General features: G+C 48.6%; 7 protein-coding genes across 23 annotated transcripts in view; 4 read left to right on the top strand and 3 right to left on the bottom strand.

The window, feature by feature from the left end:
• Positions 1 to 157: 157 nt before the first annotated feature.
• LOC121594814 (programmed cell death protein 5) lies at positions 158 to 1,101 on the top strand. Its single transcript, XM_041918515.1, has 2 exons — positions 158 to 346; positions 552 to 1,101. Exons 1-2 carry the CDS (start codon positions 293 to 295, stop codon positions 885 to 887), a joined length of 390 nt encoding a protein of 129 aa, XP_041774449.1. The 5' UTR covers positions 158 to 292; the 3' UTR covers positions 888 to 1,101.
• On the bottom strand, positions 1,089 to 3,194 carry LOC121594805 (protein disulfide-isomerase TMX3). The gene is made up of 3 exons (XM_041918505.1): positions 2,968 to 3,194; positions 2,631 to 2,883; positions 1,089 to 2,525 (listed from the first exon to the last, which is right to left on the bottom strand). The coding sequence occupies exons 1-3, from the start codon at positions 3,002 to 3,004 to the stop codon at positions 1,529 to 1,531; spliced, it is 1,287 nt and encodes a 428-aa protein (XP_041774439.1). The 5' UTR covers positions 3,005 to 3,194; the 3' UTR covers positions 1,089 to 1,528.
• Positions 3,195 to 3,204: 10 nt separating this feature from the next.
• LOC121594813 (nuclear envelope phosphatase-regulatory subunit 1 homolog) lies at positions 3,205 to 4,569 on the top strand. Its single transcript, XM_041918514.1, has 5 exons — positions 3,205 to 3,283; positions 3,540 to 3,710; positions 3,785 to 3,856; positions 3,932 to 4,066; positions 4,148 to 4,569. Exons 2-5 carry the CDS (start codon positions 3,686 to 3,688, stop codon positions 4,312 to 4,314), a joined length of 399 nt encoding a protein of 132 aa, XP_041774448.1. The 5' UTR covers positions 3,205 to 3,283; positions 3,540 to 3,685; the 3' UTR covers positions 4,315 to 4,569.
• On the bottom strand, positions 4,461 to 5,851 carry LOC121594806 (THO complex subunit 6). Its single transcript, XM_041918506.1, has 3 exons — positions 5,649 to 5,851; positions 5,155 to 5,559; positions 4,461 to 5,084 (listed from the first exon to the last, which is right to left on the bottom strand). Exons 1-3 carry the CDS (start codon positions 5,756 to 5,758, stop codon positions 4,595 to 4,597), a joined length of 1,005 nt encoding a protein of 334 aa, XP_041774440.1. The 5' UTR covers positions 5,759 to 5,851; the 3' UTR covers positions 4,461 to 4,594.
• A 37-nt stretch (positions 5,852 to 5,888) lies between these two features.
• LOC121594816 (transcription elongation factor SPT4) lies at positions 5,889 to 6,661 on the top strand. The gene is made up of 4 exons (XM_041918517.1): positions 5,889 to 6,059; positions 6,137 to 6,243; positions 6,330 to 6,385; positions 6,449 to 6,661. Exons 1-4 carry the CDS (start codon positions 5,991 to 5,993, stop codon positions 6,565 to 6,567), a joined length of 351 nt encoding a protein of 116 aa, XP_041774451.1. The 5' UTR covers positions 5,889 to 5,990; the 3' UTR covers positions 6,568 to 6,661.
• Positions 6,662 to 7,265: 604 nt separating this feature from the next.
• On the bottom strand, positions 7,266 to 8,917 carry LOC121594811 (60S ribosomal protein L28). Its single transcript, XM_041918512.1, has 4 exons — positions 8,808 to 8,917; positions 8,380 to 8,484; positions 7,885 to 8,010; positions 7,266 to 7,648 (listed from the first exon to the last, which is right to left on the bottom strand). The coding sequence occupies exons 2-4, from the start codon at positions 8,467 to 8,469 to the stop codon at positions 7,391 to 7,393; spliced, it is 474 nt and encodes a 157-aa protein (XP_041774446.1). The 5' UTR covers positions 8,470 to 8,484; positions 8,808 to 8,917; the 3' UTR covers positions 7,266 to 7,390.
• A 469-nt stretch (positions 8,918 to 9,386) lies between these two features.
• Positions 9,387 to 16,075, top strand: part of LOC121594800 (actin-binding LIM protein 2) — a 39,052-nt gene continuing 32,363 nt past the window's right edge. For 2 of the 17 annotated variants that reach the window (XM_041918499.1, XM_041918502.1), the window contains exons 1-2: positions 9,439 to 9,650; positions 10,547 to 10,902. In XM_041918499.1, coding sequence (XP_041774433.1) covers positions 10,899 to 10,902 — 4 coding nt within the window. In that variant the 5' untranslated portion in view covers positions 9,439 to 9,650; positions 10,547 to 10,898. Of the gene's footprint in view, positions 9,651 to 10,089; positions 10,307 to 10,546; positions 10,903 to 16,075 lie in introns of those variants that run through there. The other 15 variants (XM_041918501.1, XM_041918486.1, XM_041918500.1 and 12 more) reach the window with 13 other exon arrangements.

Here is a 16,075-nt window from a genome sequence, read left to right as displayed (position 1 = left end):
TTTTTCAATTTTTCCAACTTGTTCTCTCTCTCTCTCTCTCTCTCTCTCTCTCTCTCTCTCTCTCTCTCTCTCTCTCTCTCTCTCTCTCTCTCTTTAATACATGAACGAACCACCCTGTGTTGCCCTCGCCGAACGAATGTCAAACCCGGCGCAATAGAGGACTCGGGCGAAAAAAAAAAGAAAAAGATTTGTTTGGTGTCCAGCAGCTAACCTCCGTCGTTTTGCATGATCGTGTGATATTGGACCATTTTTCAGGCGGCGAGCAATAGCAAAGATATAACACAGCACAACAATGGATGACCCGGAGCTGGAAGCGATCCGCCAGCAGCGGATGCAGCAAATGCAGGTACGCCTACCGAGCTTTCCCCCACACGGCCATGTGTTGTGTGGTCCGAAATGACTAATCCATCCACGGGTTTGGATACATCCAATCTGCGACGTATTGTGGCTATATTTAGTAGTGTTTTAGTAGCAACACGAATAATTGTTGTGAAAGAAAAGCGATGCGACACGAAATAATGTAACTCCATGTAACTCGTTCCCACCGACAGGGCGGCAATCCGGACCAGCAGAAGGCGATGCAGGAACAGCGGCAGGCGCAGGAGGAGATGAAGAACGCGATGCTGGTGCAGCTGCTCGATCAGGACGCACGGGCACGGCTGAACACGCTCAAGCTCAGCAAACCGGAGAAGGCCCAGATGGTGGAGGGCATGATCATCCGCATGGCACAGACGCGCCAGATCGGCGACAAGCTGGACGACGCCAGCCTGGTGAAGCTGCTCGAGAGCCTCAACCAGCAGATGCCGCGCAGCAACTCAACCGTCAAGTTCGACCGAAGGCGGGCGGCACTGGACTCGGACGATGACGATGACGATTACGGCATTTAAGGTGGAGCTGGATTCTGGTTTCCTTCGTACAGCGTCCAGTCCGTTGCACGCTTTGCCTTCTAAACCGCTCTAAACCCGCACGGCGCAGAGGCGGAAGCAGTCAGACCTCACAGATATTATCTATTATCTCCCTTTTCCCCTCCCGCCGTGTCATCAAGCATCTCCACACCGAATAAACGCAATAACGGCAATACGCTTTTTGGGTAAAAATTAAGAGGATTCTCTTCCGGCTCCATTGCCACTGCCTAAAACTGAGAACATTCTAAACATACATCAGATACATACACACACACACGCACACATAAACACGTACGAAACCGCCCTCCGGAGCCGTGTGCGCGGCCGGAGTGGTGGAAGTGACAGATAGCTGCCGGGAGTTAAAAATTGTCTAAAATGATCCTAATACATTGTACCTTATGTAAAGTGTGGTAAGTCGTTGGCCTCGGCCTCGGAGCATCTGGCCGCCAAACCCCAACGGGCCTCGCCGGAATGGACACATCGTTACAGTTTGAAGACAAACCAAGTGGTATGACTAGAAGTAGTAGTGTGGAAGTGGGCCTTCCCCCTCGCCGAGTTTCAAACTGTCATGGATTTCAATGGGCCAGCCGCACTTACACCACCTGACAGTGCGCCTGACCGCCTTACTCCTTCTTCTCGTGCCGCTGGTCGGCCCCTTCGTCCTCCTCCTCGGCGTCGAGAATGTCCGCACAGCAGATCGAGTACATGATGAGCGACAGGAAGCCGAGCGGCAGCCCGAACAGCACGGTCGTGAGCACCGGATTGCCGATCCACATTTCGTACAGGGACGTTTTGGCCTCGAACCAGGCACGGTAGATGCGCACCGGCAGCGAGTTGCCACCGAACGTGGGCGCCGTCTGGTTGTGGATGCTGTCGAGGAAGATCTCGATCGCTTCCGGCGTCAGCTGGAGCGGATCATCCTCGGGGATGTGATGCTCGTTGGTCGACGCGTTCAGCACCAGCAGATGGGGCGTCGGCAGGCTGTCCATCGCGATCGAGCGGGCCAGCTCGGGCGTACCGACCCAGCCGAACTGGAACCGCCCGTGGTACTTGTGCTTGTTCTTGTGCACGAAGATCTCCACCATGTCGCGGAACTCCTGCTCGTGGGCCGCTATCTCGCTAAGCTTGTTCTCCTCCACCACCGCCAGCACGAGATACTTTTGCGTCTGAACCAGATGGTGAATGTTGCTGCGCGTCACCTTCGGGAAGGTGGCGAACCGCTCCTCGTTCACCCAGCGGAACAGCGTGTCGTTCAGATGCGCCGGCTCAATCCGCTCGAAGTTGTCCGAGTAGGGGAAGTAGTAGTGGCTGCGCTCCTTGTACACCAGCGCCGCCGGGACCGTGTCCACGTCAAAGTGCCGCTTCGCTATTTCGACCGAGGTGGCGTAGAAGTAACCGTGCGCCTGGTACGACTCGGCCGCACTGTAAAACACGTCCCACAGCAATCCCGACTGCTTGCCGACGTACGTGAAAAAGATTGGATTGTTCGACTTGAGGATGTCGATACTGTCCGCACGCGTTACCAGCTGCACCGGTGGGCCGGACATGCGGTTCACGAAATGGATCAGCTCCTCCTTCGAACGCTCTCCGTTGTACACATAATCGTACGGTCCTTTAACGCTGCAAAGCAAAGAGGAAAAAGTATGCAAACAACTTCTTTTCACAGCGCGTTTGGGTGTGGCTCGCCCATCCGCCGGGGCAGAGCCCGGAACAAACGGTACGTACAAAATAATCGTCGGATAAGCGTTGACCTTAAAGTGCTGCGCCACGGCAGTAAAGCGTGTGCAGTCAACCCGGCCGACCCGGATGTTCGTGTTGTACAGCGCCTGGGCGACGAGCGCCCACACCGGCTCGAGCTTTTTGCAGTGAGCGCACCAGGGCGCATAGAACATCACGAACCATTGGCCCTCGTTCCGGACGTCCAGAAACCGATCGCTGAGCTCGAGCACCCGGGAACTGTGGGCTAGCGTTGTGAAACCTGCGCGGAGTGGACATAATTTAATTAAAATTGCGTCAGTGATCGAAGGAATCGATTTTGTTTTTTTCCCCCGTGCATACTCACAGCACAGCGCAATCAGTAGCTTGCACAGCGTGTACATTTTATTAATTTTCGGGTTTGAAAGGTGCACAGCAGCGGCAGCAAGGTTTGTTGAGAAAGTTTTTTTTTTCCCTCGTTCAATAACCGAACATGGCGAGAATGCAATAAATTAAATGAGGCAGAACTTTGTTGCTGTATCGTAATCGTAGCCCTTGATAACACAAATGCAAAGAGAATTTGATTTTTTTTTGCTGGTTCTGCTCATTTGACAGTTCTCTGCAGAACGGAGTGTTGACATTTTGCAAATGTCAAAGTAGCTCCGCGGTGTGTGATCCACGAGGTAAATCAAACAATAATCAATATAAATTGATCTCGGAAAACGGCGGCGCATTTTAAAAGGCAAATTGATATAAAATAATAAAAAAAACTCTGTTTCATCGGCACAATTCGCTCGTCACTCATCGTATTTTGGATTGCTGGGCCAGAAGAAGAAGGCCGAAAAGCTTCTCGCTGTCAAAGTGTATTTATTTTTTTCTTCTTCTTCCTGCCTTCGCGCATATCATTTCGCGTCAAACATCAACACTGCGGCCCCGCAGAAAACTGTTCGAGAAAAAGGTGAATCCTACGCGCACCAAATATGCCCAGTGCTTAGTCAGCGTTCCAGCCCGGGCAGAGTAAGTGTATTTATCCCAAAAGGTATTCCTAATCCTAATTCACAATTGGTCGTCGCAATCGCTCCAAAATGTCCCCGTCGGAAACGTGTGAGGGTGAGTGCGAGTTGTGGGTGTCGGTGCAGCTTTGATTCTACGTTGCTTAGACTCTGTTTTCGAACATTTTGCAGACCTGAAAGCATTTGAACGACGGCTGACGGAAGTGATTGCCTGTCTGCAGCCGCCGACCCTACGATGGAGGTGTAAGTGGCTGCTTACCGTGGGAGCCGGAACGACCGATCTAATACACTACGATTTGCTCGCTCTTCTCGTTCCAGTGCTGCTCGGTGTCACCGCGTTAGTGACCTGCGTCAGCGCATTTTACTGGCTAACGGACCCGCGGACCTCCGTCGTGCCGCTGGTGGATTCGCTGCTGAACCATGGCATTTTTACCATTTCAACCCTCTTCCTGTGTAAATTGGTGTTGCTTTTTGCGGCCGGAGTCGCTGTAAACTCAATGAACTGTCCTCAAACATTCCTCTTTTCTTTTGCAGTGGTTCTGTTCATGTTCGGTATCCATAAGCTGGTGATTGCGCCGCAGATCATCACATCACGCACGAGGAACGTACTGGCCGAGTTTAACATGTCCTGCGACGAAACGGGCAAGCTGATCGTGCGTCCCAGACCGACCAACAACTCTCGCTACATGGATATGAGTTAAGATGGCAAAATTCGTGCCCCGTACGTAAAGCACACCATTATTACCTGCTTGCCACGCGTCGCTGTAAATAGAGGATAATACTACCCATCTTCATCCACCCCTACTCCGTTCCCTTCTCGATGAATCAAACCGAAAACGCTAATGTATTGGTATTGGGGTGCGCGGACACCCTCCCGATCGAGTTTATTTAGTTTTGCTCCACATGTTTGCGTTTTGTACATTTTGCGTCAGTTTCAGGAATAAAAGGATTGATGCTAAACCCCAAAAAAGCGCTGGTCCCTTACCGTTTCACGTACGTGTTAAGAATGATATCACGATAGGAAAAGTTGGTGCACACATCGATCTGTGCGGAGGCGCCGGCAATCGACAAGAATCGGTACGGTTCCGTCTGTAGCGCTACACTGTAGACGGACGAGCCGGAGGTGGGTATTTCGGCCGTCACATCACCGTTAAAGTTGTACTGGTAGAACTTCCGGCAGTCACCACCGGCGTAGATAAGATCGTCCACGAACCCGGACACGTGCACGCGATCGGGGAAATCGAAATCGGCCGTACAGTCGAGCGATCGCAGATGCCAGAGGGAGAACCGCGGACCACCGCCACACACCAGCCAGTCCTCGGTCATGGCTACCGTGCCCTGCCAACGGCCAAACTCGGACCGCTGTAGCGCTGGCTTGGTGTGGGGTTCAATCTTGGCGTACGACGTTTTCTGCCGGCTGTCCCACAGCAGCACGGACCCATCCTCGGAAGCAGTTGCCAGCTTGCCCACACTAAAAACGGAAGAATGCAGGATTAGAATCGATACCGTAAGATGCACTTCATTTGTTGGCCTTGGCTTACCATCCACTGACGCAGTGAATGTAGTCCGTGTGGCCATGGAACTCTCGGCAAACTTTCCCGTCCTCCAGGGACACTCCGTACAGCACATTATCACCACACCCGGCGTACAGCATGTCGTCCTTTGCGTTCAGCCACATGTAGTTGACTTCGCTCATGTCCGCGCTCTCGGGTGGGGCTGGCAGCTTTACCGTCCAAGCCTTCTTGCCAATCGTGCCGGCTTTGCTCGACCACTGGAAACCGCATATCTCCCCGTTCAATCCCACGATCAGGAAGTCCTTGTGGAACGACAGGCTGTAGATGGGACAGCGGTCCGTAACCGAGAGCGTCTGCAGGGGAACGGTGGGCAGTTGCTCCACTTCCAGCGGGGGCGAATCCGCCGCATTGCAGGAAGTTATTCGTTCCACACTGAAATGAGAAAGCGTCCGCAAAAACGGGAGTGAGACGGTTGTGAGGTGCAGCAACGACGCGGCAGCAAACGCAAACGCAGCCCTTACCTGTACAAAAATATTTCCCCGAAATTGCTTCCACAAAACAGGAACCGGCCATCGGTCGATAGTGTTTGCGAGTGTATCGTCGTGTAGTAGCAGCGACTGATGTCGATCATGGTTGGATGCTGCGAGATTGCGGAGCGTTGTTTATTTTCTGGTTCTGCCCGGCGTCCGGGGAAAAAGCTTGCTGCGTTGACAGCTCGAGCCCACAGCGAATGTGTCAACGGGCCGAACGTCAACGGCGCAAACGTCAACATAAACAATTGTTTCGTGAACAAAACGGGACCGACGCGGAGGTGCATCAATATTGGATTTTCTTCGAGTTATATAGCTTCCCCGGCGCAAATAATGGCTTTCGAAGCAATTCCAAAAGATCTGCGCGCTTTGCGAGCATGTCTGGTGTGTTCCATGATCAAGGTAAGTGCGGAAGTGCAGCATATTCCCACCGGACAAGCCGCATTCTTTACTTGCTCTTCCCACTTTGCTCTTTCCAGTCATTCGATCAGTTCGAAACGGACGGCTGCGATAACTGCGAGGACTTTCTGCGGATGAAAAACAACCGCGAACAGGTGTACGATTGCACCAGCAACAATTTCGATGGGTAAGAAAGGACTACACAGTCGGTTTTGGTACTGTAATTCACTCGGCTTTGTTTTGCTTTTCCTCCTCCGACTCGTTTTGGTGCAGAATGATCGCGGTCATGAGTCCGGATGATAGCTGGGTTTGCAAATGGCAAAGAATAAGTATGTATGCGGGGGTGAGAAACGCGGAATAAGGTGAATTAATTACATTGCAATTAATTGTAGGTCGTTTCACAAAGGGCATCTATGCGATTTCCGTCTCGGGACGACTACCCAACAGCATCATCAGGGAGATGAAAAACCGTGGCATACCGTATCGTCCCCGTGACACGAGCCAACGATAGGATTAAAACGTCGCTTAAATATTTACAAACAAAGAAGACGGAATCATTAATATAAGAACCAATAAGCTATAAATAAATTACTATTTGACACTAATTTTAAAATAGCCACAAACTGCAGCCATAATGGAGGGGTCTGTTTAATCATTTTCTTACAGGGGGACTGAAGAACTTTAAAATGTGATGCAGTGGCAGAGGAGCATTGAACAACTTCGCTAACAAAGTGGTTATGTAGGGCACCAAGAAGAGGAACTCACTTCTCGCTCACAAGAGAACTTGCTACAGAATCCTTCGTACATTCTCCCCGCTTAAGGACTTCATTCGCCTTAATTTGCCTTTGTTCTGTGATCGACAAGCTTTACTGCATTAAGACCTAAGTTTTGCAAGGAAAGGTCGTTATATTGATTTATGTTTCGAACCAAATTGATAAACTCAGCAAGTACGTTTGATGAAAATGTAGAAAGGCTGCAAGAAGGGAAAAGATTAGAAAAGACAAGAAAAAGAAAGCAACAAGACGCATGCGATTCGCGAGGTAAACCGCATTTCGACGAGTGGCAGCTATTACACGCACTATGCCGTTCCCGAAAATATTCAATCCCGCGTGCTTTGAACCCGTCCAATACTTGTAAACGCGATCTTTTTCTATCTTAGTATATTTCTCAAACATCTCAAATCTAACAAAAGTACGAAAAGTTGCCAAATAGGATTTAAGGTTTTATTATTTTATATCCTTTTCCCGCTTCGAATACCTTCCCATCCACGTGCAGGTCTTCTCTCACCCTCTCAGAGAGCAAGAATCAACCTCCTTCCCCTCTCAAAAAGACGCTTACTCGGCCTTCTTGGGAGCGGCAGCCGCGGCGGTACCGGCGGCAGCAGTGGTGGCTGCTGCCGGCGCAGCTCCAGCCTTACCCTTTCGGGTCTTGGTGGGGCGCTGCGAGCGAAGGATGGCGCTGGCACGGCGAAGGGCGGCTCCGCGCAGATCCGCACGGTACCGGTTGGCCTTCATCATGTTGGCAATCTTCTTCAGCGTACGACGCGGTCCCTGCTTCAGCGTGACCTTGACTGGCGCCTTGGCTGGCTTGTTCTGTGAAAAGGGCGAGTAAGAAAATAGAGCTTTCGTTAGTTATTTGATGAACTATTTGCCCTAGTTCGGGTTGCTTGTGGAAGGCAAGTCCATTAGGAATGTAATTTTATCAGTTTCGGGTAGTGGACGTAGTCGTCATATTCTTCGGTAGACACTTTTCCTCATGTAAAACAACCATTCCCATGAACCATGCAAAACATGTGCTTCTTCCTGGCTTGACAGGATTGCTAACTTACCAAGACCTTCTTGCGATTGTACACGAAGTTGACGCCCTTCTTCTCAGCCGGCGTAATCGTGATGGTCTTGTGGTGGACCAGCCCACTGTATCGGAACGAGCTCAAGTTGGTCAGGTTTCCGGGCTCCTACAAAGAAGTTGGGTGGTTCTGGTGAGAATGAGAATCTATATTAACATCTTATTAACCTCGTGTATCCGGTTCTAAGTGGAAACATTCTCCACGCGCAATGTGCTCCGCGTGTACGCTATCAACCACCAGCACCGCAACCGTTGGCGAGGTTGAAACGTGGAAGTCTCTCAACAAAACATCAGAAGTAGCAAAAATTAACTCGCATCACAATTGTTCAGCGATCTTGGTGGAAAAATGTTCATCATGTTTGGAGGACAACCACGCGGAGCAGCAGCACAATGCCGATATGGGAGTTACTTGGTTCCCTACTTCCCGCGTGTAGATGTTTCCGCTTAAAATATGTACAGCCAGTCCGAGACCACTTACCGTGCTGAACGGCTTCCGGATGTCCCTCCGCTTCAGCAGGAACGCGTTGTGATCGCGCACGATCAACCAGTTCAGATGGGACGATGCCATGATTATTTCAAGCTTCTGCAAAATTCAACCAACAAAAGAACAGCACATTAGTTCACTTCATATCACAAACTCCACGCGTGTGTCGCCGCTGTTTCTACAACTCAACGCCTTCATCAAAGATGGCGCATGAAGCGGCTCCACGTGTAGCGCGATGCAGTAAAATGCTAACAATCTATCAGCAAAAATCACTCAAGTTCCAAGCGCTTACAGTTATCTGTTTCTAAGATGTGTTTCGGTCTTAACCATCAGCTTCCACTTGCGGTTTGTAAGGACTTGGGCAAGAGTGATTTCGTTGCCATTTTACTAGTTTGCACCACGAGCGGACGAGAGAAACTCACCTCTTGTGTCGGCTGACAAGATCGGAAAGACCTGCTGTGGACTTCGATTCCAGTTCCAAGACGCGAAAAGACAGCAAAGCGTTGACGTTTAGGCGGAAGCGGTGTTTTAGCACGAATCAAGCAAACTCACAGCTGTGAACAATTTTCAAGCAAATATGTGGTGTACTAAAAAGGTTGAGAATTGTCTTGCATTTGGTTCAACACTTTTGCAGGTAAATTTAGGGATGAAAATTGTTCTATAATTATGCAAATAATTAATAACGAGTTTTGAAACATTCTGAATCAAAAATATTCCATAAATAAGTTTTTAAACTAAAAATGTCAGACATTCAACACATGTTGTTCTAAATTCCGAAAAATCGATGTTCGTCTTGTTTGCGAATGTCATCGGATTGGTAGGCTACAGACAGTCCTATAGAATTGCGGAAAAACAATTATTATTTTTACGCTAAAATAACACACATACATCATTCAACTCCAGTTGATAAGGCTCATCTCAGTACTTGCTTTAAAATCGTATAAATAACTTTCAGTTTCGGTGCTATTGTTCGGACAAAAATTACTATTTACACTTTCTTCCCGCTCTCCACCCCCAAATCCCCATAGTGTATCGTCAGCCAAGTACTGCTGGCAGTTCGGTGCGGCCCGTCGAAGTCAACAGAAGTGTTTTGCGTGTGGTACGTAGCAGGCGGTAACACGGCAAGTGGTGAGCGCAGCCAGCAAAGTTGAAGCGAAAAAAAAACGTCTTCTCGGTGTCGGTCTTTAGTGTGCTCTTTTCGTTGGGGTAATTGTGACGAATTCTAGCCACGATAGCAGCCACTCCGTGCTCGTGTGTATTTATCGGTAATTGTGAATAACCGTGCTCGCTGATGTGGGTGGCGGCAGTTCATTCATCCAATACGCGCGTTGGGCAGTGTCAGGGAGGCTCTCGCTACACTGGAACGGTGGCTTAATTTTCCGCGAAATCCGTTAAACAGCAAAAAACACTATCCCCAAGCGGGCGTGCGTGTGTTTGCGGCACTGTCGAACCTTCCGAAATTGGCGTCAACTGTTTCGCGATTTAAATTCGATTTCATCAAGCAAACTTTCATTTTTGTCAGCGAGTAAAACAAGCCTTTTGCACCACAACGGGATAGGGAGAAGAAAATTTGCCAGCTTTTCCCACTTTTCCTACAAGCAAGCGGGTGTGCTGGTGTGTGTCTGTGTGTGTGTGTAGAGGGTTCCTCGTTGATGCGGTGCTGCGGCAATTGCGTAAAGAAGTGTACGTGCGTGTGTGTGTGTCTGTACGGGATGCGCCGACAATTGGTGTGCGCAAAGTAGAAAGAGAGAGATAGAGAAAGTGAGAAAGAGAGAGGCTACCCGCAAAAGATGTTCCTCACTTGGTGTGTGCCTTTTTCGCGTGTCCGCTGAATTGAAAGGAAACCCTCTCCCCTCGGCGCATTTGGAAGCGTGATCGAAAGAACAGGGGCAAGAAAACGCCGTGTCGCCAAAAAGTAAAAGTACGCACACAAGTGCTTTCCGGGTTTTTATATTTTCTTTCAAACACACCAATTGCAAGTGCGTCTCGCGCCGTAAAAGTCATCCTTCTTCCTCTCAAAACGCTGAGTTTCTTTTGCTGAGCGGAAGTGTTTTGCTTTTCATTGCGTGTTGGAAAAGCGAGTAGTGTGTGTGTGTGTGTGTGTATGAGTGAGATTCTGTGCAAAGAGTAAATTCGTTTCTTCCTTCCCCCCTTTCAATAGGCAGGCATCGAAAAGGTTCAAAGTCGAAATTGTTGGTCGAAAAACCACCAGAGAACGAAGTGGAAGAGTGAAAACAAAAAAATCGAGGTGTTAATCGAAGCAACCGCACGGGGCAGTGTACCAGCAGTAATATCTCACCCCGGCCGGAGAGTGCAGCAAAGAACCTCCCGTTTTCCGGCTCGTTTCGGCAAAGGGTGCAAAGTGAGGGTAAAAGCTACCCCTATACACCCATCCACGAAAAGCGGTGAAAACGGTACAACAACAGCAACAATAACAGCGGCAGCAACTCCGGAAAGTCTAGAGCAGCAGCAGCAGCAGCAAAAAGGGAATAGAAGGAAATACGAACCGAAAAATGGGTAAGTGACTATATTGGTGTTTGTGTGTCTCTGTGTAAGCTGCTGGGGTGGGCTATTGCTGGATTTTTGGGTGGGGGTGAAAATCAGAGAAATAAAATGCAAGGAAAATGCTGCGCCCGCGACTGTCAAACTGAATGGGGCGTTGTGTGCGTGTTTTTTGTGTGTGTGTTGTATAGAGCTGCCTAAGAAAAGCGACAAGGGATCGTGGTGTGGCGGAGGAAAATGTCACCGACGGGGCATATCGGAAAAACGGTCATTCGAAGGATACTGAAACCTTTGCACACCGTATCGATGCCGTGCGGGGAAATGAAATGGCATGAAAAACACAAGCACACACACACACACACATCATGACACCGAGGCGTGATGGTTTCTTCAACATGGATAGCGTTCGATGATATGGGTGTGTGTTTGTGTGGTGGTGAAAATCATCGTGCAGGGAAAATGCGTGAAAATGTTCCTAACATGAAGGATGTCTTTCAATCGAGTGGCATGGAGAAAAACATTCATCCATTTTGGAATTGTCCATGGAAAATGGTTCTTTATGGAGAAGAAATGTATTCAACTGTGTTTGTTTTAATGTTTTAGATATATTTTTCTTCATCCCGTTGGGACATCGAACCCTTTTTAAAATGTCAAAGGAAAAGGTCAATAGATAGGTCTCTGCTTGGAATGCTTCTCCGCAAATGAGAAAACGACGTAGAAGAAATGGAACGGAGAGACCGATTCGAGGTGAAAACAAAATTCCGTCCCCGTGGAAAATTGTTCACACACACACACACACCATCAAAACCCCATACGGAGAGGGAACACTTGCCTGCTACCGTGCACGTGCCGTACAGCGCAAAAGGACGACTTCAAAAATGCAAAAAAAATAACACAAGAAAAGGGGAGGTGGTGAAAAATGCCGCGGACGAAATTATTTACCAATCTCCCGGAGGCAGATACAGCACCAGTCTGTGAAGTTGCACCGGCCGCCACGAGCGTTGCATCTTTCGCCGGGTGCGAGAGTGTCTTCCGAAATTCCGATCGCTTCTCCGGTGCGCACGGTGCAAGCATCATCGCCCCAGAGAAGAACGCACCCTAAAAAAAGGGCGAAATAATATCCTCCTCCCTTCTCATTTTCCAACATTTCTTCTGGCCTGTAGCAGTAGCACCGTTCTATAAAGGCGGCGTTTTATTTTGGGGCGTAGTCCTCCGGCAATTCCTCGCCAGCACGGGGTTTTCTAATTATAAATAGTGCGTGCGGACGCGCTCGCTGCTGCTGTTGGCTGCTGGCTGCTCTCGTCTCTTCGGGGCTGTAAGAGAGCAGAGGGGAGGGGGTTCCTTTTTTGCTCGATGTGAAAATATTTTTCCCCATTCGCACCGATGCCAACGATACAGGCCCCGTTCCCTTTCCAAGCCCTCCTTCGGGGGTCGGACGTCGTTGCCGGCGTTTCGTGGCGGAATCTGGAAAATCTGTATACCGTTCCTTTCGTGTGTTGGTGTGTGTGTGTGTGAAAAACGGGAAAATCTACCCCGGTGCACAAACACACACTAAGGTCGTTTATAGAACACGGTTGATTGCTGCTCCCTGCGAGCAGCTCTCAACTAACTGAGCGGAGAGAATCCGACGTTGTTGTTGTTGTTGGAGTTGCTGCCTAAAGGGCCGAAACAAATCGAGCCCACCGACTACCATTCTGCCGTGATGGATGGATTTAATCGTCGACGGTGTTGTAACATAAGGCGGAAGGGTGAGTCTGCCGACGCCGGGCAGGCGAGGAACATTACGCCGGGAGAGACCCCGAGACTGGCTGGAACCCTTCTCGGGCTGCGCCGACTACTGCTGGAGTTGGGTTGGTTGTATCGATTTTTCCAAAAACCGGATGGACGTGCCGAATGTGAATAGTGCGGAATGGCGTGGAGTGAGAATGATCGGTGGAAGAAGAAGTTGCTGCCGGATGTCTGTACGATGCGGTTGCTGAGGCGGGGGGGAAGTGTTGAGCGAGACGAAAACTCCATTCTCGGTCGTTTTCTTTCCAGCAACCCATTTCGGGCTCTCTAGCTTTGGTTGCACTTTCTTTTGATTCATTTATGAGCTTTATGTCGATGGTTGGTAATGCTTCATCGACACCATGGCCGATTGGGACACTGAACTTTAATGTTATTAACGGTGGTTTGTGTTATCGAGTTGGACATTCCAGCTGACCGGAATGGAAGCTAATTCCAAAGCGAAACTCATTTATGTAATTGAAGCAGCAACGAATTGTGTGTTGTCATTCGAGTTATTATGAAACTGTTTGCCAATTCTTGGGCGTCTCGAGAGGCTCTAAGTGTCTTTAGTATTATAATTTATTAGCTTATTAAACATCTAGAAGAGTCTGTAGTTTATAAAGAGACTTAAAAAAAAAACCTTTGTAATCCTAATGATCGTACCACGCCTGGAATGTCTATGTAGTTAGATAAACTATTAGGCCGCACACTGTCATGCTAAGGACTTGATTGGGTGGATGGTATCCATTGGGACGTTATAATACATACAGTCTTTCCCCGAGTTGCGCGAATAATGCGTTCCGGAGACATTCGCGTAACTAGGATTTTCGCATATGTCGAATATCACGTTTTACAGTAAAAATATACTTGATTAATAATGATTTTTTGATTGAATTTATTTTATTTATGTAATTTCTTACTTATTAAATGCAATTTGTGAAGAAAATTTGGCTATTAGTAATTTAAAGCTTTTGGAAAAAGTGCAAATTATTTTTCTTTTAACAATGGATGGAGAAAATTGTACCGACTTGACATCTGAACTGTCAATAATACAAATTCGCGTAACTCGAATTCGCGTAATTCTAGTGCCGCGTAACTCGGGGAAAGACTGTACATAACAGTCACTGTGTTAGACTGTGTTAGGTACAGTCAGTTGACCTATCCTAACTGTAGGCAATTCTCAGTCAATACCTTTTATCTGAATCGTAACTAAAATAGTAATTCCCAAGAGTTCTTTATCTTGCAATATTGAAGACTCGGCTTTAGCAAGCAATTCTTGATTTTGTGGTTGTCGAAATGGTCCACCAAAGTTGATGTAACATTGATCTGGGACAGTTCATCTTCTTTATTAAAACAACCGATGTCGGTTTCAAAGCACCTGCCTGCTTGGCTCTCAGTGACTTTTTGATTTACCCGTAGCAGGGATAGTCAAAGACCTACGTAGTGAGGGCACGGTTCATTCGGGGCTTGAACCCACGACGGGCATATTGTTAAGACGTTCGAGTTGGCAACTGTACCACGAGCCCAGCAGTAATTCCCAAGTATTGTTTATCTTTTAATACTGAAGACTCTTCTGCAAGAAGGTATACCCCATTTTGTAGTTGTGATAATTGATGAAATATTAATCTTGCACAGTTAGTTTTACTAAAAGAATCCATTATGAATATAGATTTAGATACAGAGTAGACGATAGCGATAAAGGTTGTTTTGCTCTTGGCTTTGAAGTGATAAGGGTATCTTATCCACTCATTGGATACTGTTCGGGTCGTTAAGGTCTTACTAATATTATGCTGGGTGTGTTGAAATTGAGACATGTTGGATAAAGAATCCCCAGAAGAGTCCCCCTGAGGCTTCAGTTTCGATCTTGTTTTAATTATTCTTCTAGAAAACCAGTGCTTACCACCAGTTGCTAAACCTATCATATATTCTACCTGTTACGTGTTTGAATCACGTGTCGGGCGATGAGACTTAATGAAGAGTTTGCCAGATTACTACTTACAAAAGTTTGCAACCGCATCAGACCACCCTGCAAATTCGAGCACATATACACACGCAGCTGTGACCGTCCACAGCTTTATTGAAGCTGGGATTTTCAACAGTCCACAGAGCACGGAAGACACGGACAGACAGGGGGAGAGGCAGCACAAACTCAAACACTTGACGAGATGACGAGACAACTACAGGATGGAACCGATTACTTCCCATCTAGCAGGTTTGGAGTCGTTTTATTCACGGGGAGAGAGATAGAGAGAGGGAGAGAGAGAGGATGTTGTGGCTACACACTGATGCACGCACTACCAACTCTCCGGTGAGGTGACGTGAAGGCCTTGAAATTGACGTCACACGATTTGCGAATCTGCCATGTCTCGCAGTGTGTGAGTGTGTTTGGACACCGAAAGATTCGAGAAAATTGTCGAAAAACACTATCATCCCTGTCGGCAAGGGGTAGGGGAGTTGTTGTTTCCTTTGTCGGAAGCACTTGAGAGTTAGCGACATGGCGGCAACTGGGGTTCAATGTTCAAATCACGCCCGGCACATGCACACATGAGTGACGGCGGGTGAAACCAACCACGGGATCATAAGGGAAGATTGATCGGGAAAAAGGGAACGGACGCGGATAGATTTAGCGTGTTTAGCCGAAACACAAACACAGCCAAAAACCATCGTCACACAGCTCCGCCCGTGGCATCCCCCTTGGCAGCCACCACCGCCGTCGTCGTCTTTGGTCCGTGATCATCGTGTGAGCATCGAAAATAGACGATGATGTGATAGATCGTGCCGCGCACACATTCCACCGTTTGCATTGCATTTTGAGACACACAGGGGCTGAGAAGGAGGAGTAGGGGAAGCATCAAGCTGGCGACAAGCTTGTCACAAGCCATAACAATCTGTGCGGTGGTGTGCGGTTGCACATGGCGGAAGGTGCCGGTGCGGGGACCAAACGCGGCGAGCGACATTTTCGATGATGCAATTTTCTCATGGCAAATTTTCATCTTCGGCACCGTTTCCTTCGTAACGAGGAATGTGTGCGCTTCTTGCATGGGGGGGAAAACGAGTGGTGGCGCAGTCCTTTCTCCCAGCTCTCGTCATCATCATCCTCAATGGCCTGCTACGGTGCTGGTGGCACACGCACACAGGAAATGGCAATCTGTCTTGGCAGTGCGGCGAAGAAAAGCTCCAACCTCAGAAAGGGCACCCGCCGGCACCGGTTTGACCGGTGTTCCGTTTTGATGGAGCGATCCGTGCCGGCATTTGCCTCGAAACTCCCAAGCCAACCCCCTTCGAAGACACTGGCAATAAACAATCGGCATGTGTGTGTGTGTGCGTGGCTGCGTATAAACTGGAGCACAGCTGGAAGGCGATAGAGACGGCGATAAAGCGGGAAAGATAGGAAGATGCATCGGCCCTTTTGGCTGCGCCC

This window comes from Anopheles merus, chromosome 2L, assembly GCF_017562075.2.
Source record: "Anopheles merus strain MAF chromosome 2L, AmerM5.1, whole genome shotgun sequence".
In the NCBI taxonomy this organism is placed as follows: domain Eukaryota; kingdom Metazoa; phylum Arthropoda; class Insecta; order Diptera; family Culicidae; genus Anopheles; species Anopheles merus.
The sequence above is the reverse complement of the archived record's forward strand: the minus strand, read 5'-3'. Positions and strand labels throughout refer to the sequence as shown.